The 11469-nt window shown below is 42.9% G+C and overlaps 1 protein-coding gene across 7 annotated transcripts in view; it reads right to left on the bottom strand.

The window, feature by feature from the left end:
• CDK19 (cyclin dependent kinase 19) overlaps positions 1-11469 on the bottom strand; it is a 281950-nt gene that overhangs the window by 86984 nt on the left and 183497 nt on the right. For all 7 annotated transcript variants that reach the window (XR_002097931.1, XM_019520090.1, XM_019520086.1 and 4 more), the window contains one exon: positions 4856-4996. Coding sequence is in view for 6 of the 7 variants with exons in the window: in XM_019520090.1 (XP_019375635.1) it covers positions 4856-4996 (141 nt within the window). In the remaining variant the exon portion in view is untranslated. The remainder of the gene's footprint in view (positions 1-4855; positions 4997-11469) is intronic.

The following is an 11469-nucleotide window of genomic DNA, read 5'->3' as shown; positions in this document are numbered from 1 at the left end:
GGGGGGGGTCTGTGCCCCCAGATCTGCACAGGGCAGGGCAGGGCAGGCAGGTTGCAGCTGCAGGCTGAAGCCAGGGCTATGCCAGACTCTTCTCAGCAGGGGCTGGGCTCGGGGTGGGGGCTGCAGCCACTCCTAATTTCGCCATAGCCCCACTCCCAGTGCCACTGTGCACGCAGTGCAGCCCTGGCTCTTCCTATGATTTCTGAAATTCTCTGCAAGAAGACTGATTATGGCATTCTCCAATTCCTACAACTCCAGAGACAAGTGCAAGCCTGAAATTCCCCACCAAAAAGCAATTAATTGGATGGAATCAGTAAATGCTCCTCATGTTTATGATTCAGGTGTAGCTACTGCCATTGTTTCCTCTTCTGATTTGTTTGTGGATCTCTGCCAGCTGACCAAACAGAGGTGAACAAAAAAATGCCTCCCTTTAACCTGATCTCAACTAGCATAGGGAGGCATTAATGAAGCCTCACCAAGAAAAAAAAAATTGCCAAAAAAGTCACCAAGTGATTACATAATATCTATAATATTGGTTCAAGTGAAACCAGTTGCTGATACAGAGTGTTTATAAAGTCCATGCGTGATTTTAAACTTTAATAATTTCAGATATACACATGATAGAAGTAAACTGTAAATGGCAACTGAAAGCATAATTAAGTTTTTTAGCATACTGTAAGCTATGCACAGCGTAAGGCTCAGCAATTAATGTACCTCTTATTCCAGAGGTGATTATGTAGTAGTGTACACATGTTTATTACTGTTGTTTATTATGAGAACCTCTGTGTATTAACAGTGCTCACAAAGTTAACAATGTTTTTCTTTGCAAATTGCCATTTAGAAGTAGCTGCTGTGCTCAAAAGTAGATATAACATTTTCTTTTCTTGTCCTAGCCACATGATATCCAATATAAATTACTATTTTAAATGGCTCAACTGGAGACAAGCATATATATTATATACCTAATTACTACAGTAATTACTTCTAAAAAGATGCAACATTATGAAAAAAATCAAAAGCTGAGTCATGAAAATATGAAGACTGATGCTCTTGTCCCAGACTCAGTGTTCCCTAAAATGCCTATTCTACCTGGTAGAATTTAAGCACTAAAGCTTTAGCTTTTCCACTACCATGGATGGAGGGGAGGGGAAAAAAAGTCAACCACAATATTATTATAAAGTTTATCATCATGATTAAATAAATTCAGAGAATAAATTTCAAATTATTGATGATCAACAATCTACCTGAGAATTGAGTGCTTTTTACCAAACTGTAACCCAAATGGTACTTTGGATGGTGCAGACAAACACATACGTCTTCCTAAGCATCACCACTTTTTAATTATCCCCCTTTACAAGCTGTTATTTAAATACTGATATTATTAAAAGTGCAATGACTGTTCAGCACTGAATCAACATTAGCATATTATGACTAATTTTTCTTTATTTTTTCCTTTTTTAATTTTTGTGAACATAACCAAATTGAGAAGTCAATCTAAAGAATTTAGATTCACTTAATACTGCTTACATCTGTCCTACCCCTACTCAGACGAAGCAGGGGTAGCAAATACATCAAGAAGATTGACATAGATGGATGTTACACACTACATTCTATTACCTTTTCCTGAATGGACTCAGCATACACACTATGTCAGAGTCTCTCACACGTTGATTGATAACGGACTCTAACTTACACAAATATATGTACTGCTTCATAGGTCCCATCTACACATTACTCTTAAGGTGCGAGTAACCAGTTAATCACACCTTAAGTTGTGACCCAGCTATGTGTTCAACCAATTAATGGCATGATAAAATGAGCAATAAGGTACAAAATTATTCCACAAAAAATGTGTAATTAACTTCCTAGCTTATTCTTATCATGCCATCAATTGAACATGTGGCCAGATGCTCCCCTGTGGCTGGGGGGCTCCCAGCCACAGGGGTGCACCCACCTGCTCACCATGTGATCACGTGGCTGGGAGCCCTGTCAACTGACATGGACTGTGGGGGTTTTTGCCTTCCCCTGTAGTGGGAGACATACCTCTTCCTTATAGCTCTTGAGCTTATTTTAGCAAACTAATTCCTGTCCTTGTAGTGGCAGGACCTTGACATCACCCTCATTCACCTTTTACCTGTGGCAAGCTGAAGATTGTTTTTGATGTTTTGGCCATTATGCTTGGTAGCAATATGTGATGGATTATTCAAGGAGCTTTAGGAACAGGTTATATAAACACTTGTCTAGTATGGTCTTGATAGGGATGATCCTATGTTGAGTAGGACTAAATGACCTCCTCAGGTCACTTCCAGCCCTGTTTTTCTATGATTCCATGATATCATGATAAACATATAGTCACCAATACAGAGTGCTTGTCTATGGGTTTTCAACAGCACCACTCACTGTCATATCCTAATAAATTAGCTTTTCAAGACAAGATGACAATGAACTTCTGTGTCTTCTCTTTTCCATTTCTGGCTTTAGAAAGCTCTCCTTTCTAAAGTGTGATCATTGCAGAAGTAGTATGAAATGCACTCTTTTCTCTCAAAGACAACTGTCACTTCCCAAGGGAAGACAGAGATCCAGAACTATCTTTGCTTTATACAGGTTTCCCTTGCTTTATACTGTACATGCGTTGCTGAAAAAGGGTGCACAACTCAAATTCATATAATGGGAACCCACTTTACAACGTAACAACAGGTATACTTTCCAAGACCCCAACTGTACTGGCCCCCAGGTGCAATTCTACCACTTTTACAAGATAATTTTGGTACTCACCAACAGCAGACAGTACACACAAGCATAGGGCACTATCATAATGGGGGTGGGCAACTACAGAAACATGTTGCAGATGAGCAAGGAGCATGGATCCACACAGCAGACTAGTTTGGTGCACGTCACTCCCACAATGCACCACACAAAGCAGCTGACTGCAGGCTTCCACCACACAGATCGCATAAGGGTGAATTTACCTCGCATATAACGAATTTTTAGTATAAAAAGGGTCATCGCATAAGAGCAAATTCGCACATACAGAACCCGCATAAAGCAAGGGAAACCTATATATTTCAAAAGATAATATCTACAAAAATACCACTGGACAAGCAAAGCTTAAATAAAATAGTTCTCAAATTTTCAGCCTTCCTATGGTAGGTGCCTTTTCAAGATATTGACCTCACAGATGTCACGTCTCTGAAACTGTGTACGATACAGTCCTTAGACTATATGTGCTTTCATTAAACATTGCTCAACAAGAACTTTGGAGGTGTTTGGCTGCTTTGTTTTTGTTTTTTGCTCCTTAAGATGCAATTAAAAATGGTTTAACACATTCTGGAAAAACAACACTTCTTATCATGGACCGCCTCCTGGGAAAGTGATACATTCAGCACTGTACTCAATGCTATTTTTGTACTTTATTTCCTGCTGTTGTCCAAAACTACCAGAGGCCAAGAAGCACAAATAAATCAATATTTAAGAAAAGAACAAACCACTAAAGGTTTAAAATTATTAAGCAAAGAGTGCTATGTTACTTTTGCTTTAGTTCAGTTAAAATTTAGACCATACTGCTGACTAATGTTACCACACGTTGTATTAAGAGACCCATTACAACTGGCTGCAGAGGACAGACCAAAGAAGGAAGACAGATGTGTTAGCCCAATTGTAGTGAACCTTTTTGGCAGAAATGCCACAAATTAGCCCTACACCCTCCCCAAGTGCCACTCTTATCTGCTGCCCTGCTTTCTGCTCCCCGTCTGATTGGCTCCTCCATGTTCAGCTTCGCGTCCTATCTGCTGCTGTGCTGCCTGTTCCCACCCCAATCTCCTGCATGCCAAACAGAAGCTGCCTATGCCACTTGTGGCACCTGTACCTCAGGTTGGCCACTCCTGCATTAATTTTTCTGCAAATAATCACTTATTCTGGTTGCTTGTGACATCAACCTGACTCTGCTTTCACTGATCACTAAAGGCGTGGCAACAACCACAGTTGTTTCATCCACCAACACCTGATAATGTTTTATATTATATTATTATAATGTTTCTGCAGATACCACTGGGAATTTGACAAGCTGTGGGCACCTATAAAACCACCCAAGTGTTAACTACCATTCCTACTACTGATACAGCTCTGCCAATGGTAGCATACTGATTAGAGGAGCTGCTGCTATTTTAATCACTATGGTGTTTAAACTTTTCAGAGAAATTTTAATTAAAATCCAAGCAATTACTAGCACCTTGTTTATCTTAGTGTTACTCTTCTTGTTAACACTGGTAAAGCTGCATTAGAAATGGTGGGAAACTTTCAGAAAAAGAGTCCAGCTTTGAACAGCACAAATGGCTGGTTTCATAATATTCAACCAACTTAAAGAGCTACTTTAGGTCATGAGAAACTTCAAAGCTGACAACTCTCTCCCAGGTCTTGTCCCACAATCAACAAAAAATATCACATGGAAAAGAAACACCCCATAGTACAAACTATTATTTCACTCACTTTTATGATAAACTTGTACATAAAGCCAAACAATGTGAAAGACTATCCATTTTTCATGATGAATGGACCTTTCAAAGCAAAGCACATACTTATACTAATGACTAACATATACATATCAGTGGACTGATGCATTGTTTTTGGATACTGGTATCTGCAATCTGTTTACCGGATGCAGTGTCATTGTCTTAGCTCAGATGTTACAGATAAAGACAATGTGAAACCGTAGTTTGTTTTCATTTTTAAAGCCTCCAATGGCATCCAGCAACAATAACAGGAAGAACTGTAGGGATCAACATGTAAGATTGCTACTTCTCCTCCCAAAAAAACCTATATGAACTTTTCTTAATCAGGTAAAATATACAGGACTTACCAGGTCTCTGTGAAGCACCCAGTTTGCATGGAGGTAATGTATTCCATCAAGGATCTGGTAGAGTAGTGATTTAACCATAGATCTTGGCAACTGCATGGGTTTTTTATTTGCTTTTGAGGCACGGTGAAACTTGATAATATGCTAGAAATAAAACAAATAGAAATATGAAGCTTGTCTCAACAAAGTAAAATATTTCCTCTCAAATATTATCACTAAAAAAAGGGAAGGAAATAAAGAACTCATTGGCTTTTGCAATGGAAATTCATGGTGGTGACCTCAATTATTTTTCAAGCTAATGTATCCAATTCTAATAATTTTTTTAAGTAAATCTTGATATAAAAGAATGGTTACTTACCCTCCAGTAACACTGTCCTTCAAGAAGTTTTCCCCCTCCATGGGGACCCCTCTTTTGGTGCACATGCACCTCATTCTTATGAGAACACAATCTTCTGACCAGCAATGACCATAGGGGCCAAGGCCTGAATGTCCTCATATGCCACCCCGCCCTCTGAGGGTATATGAAACAGAGTGGCTTCCACAGGTTTTCCATATTCCTGTTAATTCAAAACCCCAGAGGAGATGCATTCCAAAGGAGTAAAGACGGAGGGCAGATTAGGTACAAAGCATCTTGAAAAAAACAATTTTGCTAATGTAAGTAACCATTCTCACTTGTAGTGATTGGGGGAGGTCCCAGACAATTGAAAAAGGGCAAATATAGTGCCCATCTTTAAGAAAGGGAAAAAGGAGGATCCAGAGAGCTATAGACCAGTCAGCCTAATCTCAGTCCCTGGAAAAATCATAGAGCAGGTCCTCAAGGAATCCATTTCTAAGCGCTTGGAGGAGAAGGTGATTAGGAACAGTCAGCATGGATTCACCAAGGGCAAGTCATGCCTGACCAACCTGACTACCTGCTATGATGAGATAACTGGCTCTGTGAATGCAGGGAAAGCAGTGGATGTCCTATATACCTTGACTTCAGTACAGCTTTTGATACCATCTCCCACAGCATCCTTGAAGGCAAGCTGAGGAAGTATGGGTTGGATGAATGGACTGCAGAGTGTATAGAAAGCTGGCTGGATTGTCAGGTTCAATGGGTAGTACAGTGGCTCATGTTTAGTAGGCAGCCGGTATCAAGTGGAGTGCCCCTAGGGTTAGTCCTGGGGCTGGTTTTGTTCAATATTTTTCATTAACAATCTGAACTATGGGATGGAATGCACCTTCAGCAAGCCGGCAGATAACACCAAGCTGAAGGGCGTAGTAGATACACTGGAGGACAGGGTTAGGATTCAAAGTGACCTAGACAAATTGGAGGATTGTGCCAAAACAAATCTCACAGGGCTCAACAAAGACAAATGCTAAGTCCTGCACTTAGGATGGAACAATCCCATGCCTGGGGACTGAAAAGGACCTGGGGGTTACAGTAGACAATAAGTTGGATATGAGTCAGCAGTGTGCCCTTGCTGCCAAGAAGGCTAACAGCATACTGGGCTGCATTAGTAGTAGCGTTGTCAGCAGATCAAGAGAAGTGATTATTCCACTCTGTTCTGCACTGGTGAGGCCACATCTGCAGTCCTGTGCCCTGTTTTGGCCCTCCCCACTATAGAAAGAATGTGGACAAGTTGTAAACAGTACAGTGGAAGGCAATGAAAATGGTTCAGGAGCTAGGGCACATGACTTATGAGGAGAAGCTGAAGGAACTGGGTTTATTTAGTTTGGAGAAGAGAAGACAAACACAGTCACAAATACAAGATACAGAGTACTGATCCAATGTGCTCCCATAATGCAACTCCATTGAGCAAGGCCAAAGCATTCTTCACTATCTTCAGCTTCTGAATGTTCCTGAAGTAAAGCCACAGGCAGAGTGCCTTACAACAATCTAATTTTAAGGTTACAATGGAATAGATAATTGTGACAAGGTACTCTAACCATTAGTCTGTTACATGAAAGGAGAAACTGGCTCCATGTTTTAATGAGTGATACCAGCTCTATTCTTTCAAAGAAAGGGCCTAGGCCAGTGATTCTCAATCAGGGTTCCACGCAATGTTAGCCCTGTTAGGTGTGTAAACACGACTTACAAGACAAACCCAGAGATTTCAAATAGGAATCCACAGGGTTAAAAACATTCTGACTTGTGGTCTTCCCAAGTTCTTGGCAACAAAAGAATTGTTCTACTATTTTTCCATAATAAAAAAAGAATTGAGTGAACGATAAGGTCTGGCATTTTTCAAGGGGTGCCTCAAGCGTAAAAAGGTCGAGAACCACTGGCTTAAGTATTTAACTTCAGGACACAGTTCCATACTTTGGGTCCCAGGTGGAATGAGGTGTTTATACTCAAGAGAGGGACAGGACTTAAAGACTCATTCCTATCCTTAACTTTTCCTTTTTAGCTAGCTAACTAGATCCCGTTCCAAGACACCTTACTCTCCCTAGACATCAACCTAAGCACCTAATGCAAGGTTTCAGATTGCATTCCAGGGACCCAGCACCTACGAGCTAAGCACTGTAGAGCCTGACTTTTAGGTACTTAAATTCTTTATTGCATATAGCCTTTGACTTTGTAGGAAAACAGAATGGAGGAGCTTTCCACCATTTAAGTGCAGCCACTGAAGTACATATGCACTAAGACAGGAGCACTTTGAGTGTCAGACAGCTTCATTTTCCTGCTCTTCTTTTATGACACATACCACTATAAACCAATTTGGTGCCTCAATCCATCTTTACAGCCTGGGGGAAAAACAATTCAAAGAACACTAATAGACAGTCTGGGAAAGACTGCATCACCCTTACATGTCTTTAAACTGACCAGTCCAGTTTCACTGCCCAAGTTGAACATGCTGCAGATGTAATTTTCAAAGGCTGTCTTACTGTCAATTAAAAATACAAAATATAGTAATACCAAACTCGTGTTACTATACATTCAAGTCAAATTATTTGAAATAAAGGAACAGATGTATACTGTTCATATCTGCATCTGAGCTGCAAAACTAAAGGATACACTTAGCCTGGGCAGTGAAACTGGACTGCTCTGTTTCCTTTGTTAGATAGTTTTACTTTCTGATGCTTAAATGCTAAAGGCCTGAACAAAACAACACTTATACCAAGGTAACTTGCTTCAGTTTTACATACCACAAAATAGAGAGGAAAAATATTAAGGTTACTCTGGAGTGACTGCATATAATAAGTAGATATTACAGCACCTACCCACTATATGGCAGGAGTAGGTTTGCCTAAAGCATGGGTGGGGAATTATTTCGGCTACAGGGCTGCTTAATGAATTTTGGTGACCTACTTACGGTCACAAGGGTAGCCCCACAACTTGACAGGTGCACCGCCCTCTGGTTGCCATCTTGGGACTGGAAGTCCTGCCCCTAACCCCTGACCTTTTGCCACCAGAAGTCCCTCCCCTTGCCCCGGAAGTAATCCTTTTGGGAAGGGGGTTTACCATCTTGGAACTGGAAAAAAAACCCCCAAAAAAATCACACACCTACACAACCTATTTTCATTTTTTTTTCAAAAAATATTTTGTCCTGATTTCTGAAAGTTTGGAGAGTGTGTGTGTGCGTATATCTATATCTAGAGAGAGAGAGAGAGAGAGAGAGAGAGAGAGGTGATTGCGTTAAAAGAGAGAGAGAGAGGTGATTGCGTTAAAAGCTCAAAATGAATTCTACCCAGGAGACTTGTACAATATTTTCTCCAATGCCTGATGAAGGGTGTTTGTGCCTGAAAGCCTGCAATTAAAGAATTTTTTTTTTCAAAATACTGGTTTGTCTAATGAAAGAGATCATCTGTACTATGAGTTCTGACTGCCTTTTCCTCTAGACCAATACGGCTACAACCTGTATACCTGACACATGGAAGATATCGAAATTTAGCTGATTTTTTAAAAAAATGAAATCTTCATATTTTCCTAAGCAGGAAGCAACTGTGACCACCTGAAACCTGAGACCCTGCTCCTGTCTTTGTTTCAAGGTAATCTGCATCATCACAGATCCTCACAGGAGGTGAGAGGCTTCTTACCAGCTAGGAACCGAATGCCCAGTGGAGTTTTCCATCTATTGACATCTCTGTGAAATCCTATGAAATATGAACTTTCATTTCTACTCAGGAGAACTTTTACAATCTTTTCTCTGATGCCTGATGAAGGCTGTTTGTGCCTAAAAGCTTGCAATTAAAGAATTTGTTTTTGCAAAAATCTTGTTGGTCTAATAAAAGATATCTCTACTACGAGATAGAGAGATATCTCTACTATGAGTGCTGATTGCCAAAATTAAGCCTTACTTTCGTACATTTTGGGGAGGGGGAATGGGGGCATGTGGAGGCGTGTGGGGGCCATATGGGAGTATGGGTTTTTCAGGTTGCTCTGTGTGTGTGCGGGGGGGAGGGGAAGGGGACAGAGGCGGATGGACATGACAGCACCACGATTCCCGGCTGCAATGTGGGGCTCACAGGACTCTGGCTCTGTGCTTCCATGTGTGGCTCTCAGCTAGAATGCCAGGAACCATGCATGGGGACACGGAGCCTGTGTTTCCTGATGGCGCAGGACTCCCCATGGCTCCTGGTACTAATGCACTATCGGGCCAGGCTGGCTCTGTGAGGGTCCCAGCATTGCAGCTGTGAACCACATGCTGCAGGGCCAGCCCAGCAGCCTCTGTGCCACACTACATGGATCCCAGCACTGCAGCCAGGAACTATGTGGTGCCTAGAAGGGCTGGGTCAGGCTGGCAGGCTCTGCACCACAGGTCCCAACTGCAATGCCAAGACCTCTGCAGCACAGCACGGAGCTGGTCTGGCCTGGCCCAGCCATGCAGTACATGGTACCCAGCTGCAACACCGAGACCTGCACAGAGCCAGCCCAGCGCATCCCGTCCCAGCTTGATGGCAGGGGAACCTAAAGAACTGAGCATGGCTGGGCCAGGACAGGCCAGCTCTGTGCACTGCACGGGTCCTAGTGCTACAGTCCAGAACTGTGCGCTGCTGGGCTGGGCTGGCTGTGCCATGCTGTGTGGGTCCTGGCATTGTAGCCAAGAGCCATGCAGCACAGCACAGCACAGAGCTGCCTGGCCTGACCAGGCACCTCCCGGCAGCACACAGTTCCCAGCAGTGCAGTATGGAGCTGGCCAGCCCAACCTGTACCCTCCAGGCACCACATGGATCCCGGCTGCAATGCCAGGACCCACACAGCGCAGCATGCAGCCAGCCAGGCCAGCCCTGCAGCACACAGTTCCCAGCTGCAACACACACAAAGCCAGCCTGGCCCATCCCATCCTGACCCAATGGTACGCCAGTGCCAGAAGCCATGGGGAGTCCCATGCCATCAGGCTGGGCCACCTCCATTCCTCCATGTGGGGTTCCTGGCACACTAGCCAGGAGCCTCACAGAGGCACAGCACTGGAGTCCCTAGCCCCATGGAGTGGGCAATCGCCCAAGGTTTCCCCCCGCCACACACACACTCTTAATTACTGTTCTTGGACAGAGGGAGCACTGTGGAACAACCAGAGGGCAGAAGCCTCTGATAGGCAGAAGTTTCTGAGGGCTGAGGGAGAAGCAGAGCCAGGCAGGCGAGGTTGGGGTTGGCTGCATAGCAACCAGAGCCCAAGCAGCTTGCTGCTGCAGCTGGAGGCTCCTGTTGCCACCACCTTCTGCTGCCAGCTCCTTGTAAGCCACCAGTAGGTAAATAGTTCTCTAAATTTTAAAGGGGCTCCATGGGCCGGATAGAATGGCCTGGCAGGCTGGATGCAATGCACAGTACATATTTTGCCCACCCTTGGCCTAAAGCAAACAGCTCCCCAGGGTCACCCACAGACATATAACATTAACTGACATTGTTTTCACCATTGTAGATTTACCTTTGGTTCTTTCAGGGATAGTTCTTCATTAGTTTAAGTCAAATTACTGTGGTATAGCAGTTTCTCTCATCTATCCGCTCCTTTTTCCCCACTGATATAAATATGTTGTCTGGCCAGCGCAAAGATTCCATTATAATGTTCAGATTCCCAGGGCTGCTAGGGAAATGCTCACATTTTGAGCTGGGTTTTAACAATTTTTGTTAATGGAAACATTATAGAAATATTTCAATTGCCTTTTGTATATTATCTTAAAACAAAATAACGTCATTAGTAACTCACAGTAGCCATGTAAGCACACAGCCTGATTTAATTAATATTTCTTTCACCCTTATTAAAATTTAAATACTAATTTCTTTTCCTAGGAAACTGAAGGGACTTCCAGATATTTTTGTTGGTACAGGACAATTTAGAGTGGGCTGTGTGACAACAGAACACACAGAAAATTTATAAATTTATTATAATTTTCCATGTAGGGAACCTAAACATTAAAGGATCATCTTAAAATCCTTTCCCCCACTGCTGCAGATGGTAGGGGGAAATGTGGTGAGGGGGTCAGTAATGGGGCAGAGGCAGAGAGAGGCAGGCAGCTTGGCCCCTGGTGCCTGTTCCACCCCCACTTCCCCCTACTGTACCTGTTCCCCACCCCCCCAGCCACAGCCTCATGCTACCCTGATTCCCCCTTCCCCCGTTCTTAAAGATGGACACAATATTTGTTCTTTTCTAATCATTCAGGACCTCTCCTGATAGCCATGAGTTTTCAAAGATGAT

Source organism: Gavialis gangeticus, unplaced genomic scaffold (genome assembly GCF_001723915.1).
Source record: "Gavialis gangeticus isolate Ggan-Ray unplaced genomic scaffold, GavGan_comp1, whole genome shotgun sequence".
In the NCBI taxonomy this organism is placed as follows: domain Eukaryota; kingdom Metazoa; phylum Chordata; order Crocodylia; family Gavialidae; genus Gavialis; species Gavialis gangeticus.
The sequence above is the reverse complement of the archived record's forward strand: the minus strand, read 5'-3'. Positions and strand labels throughout refer to the sequence as shown.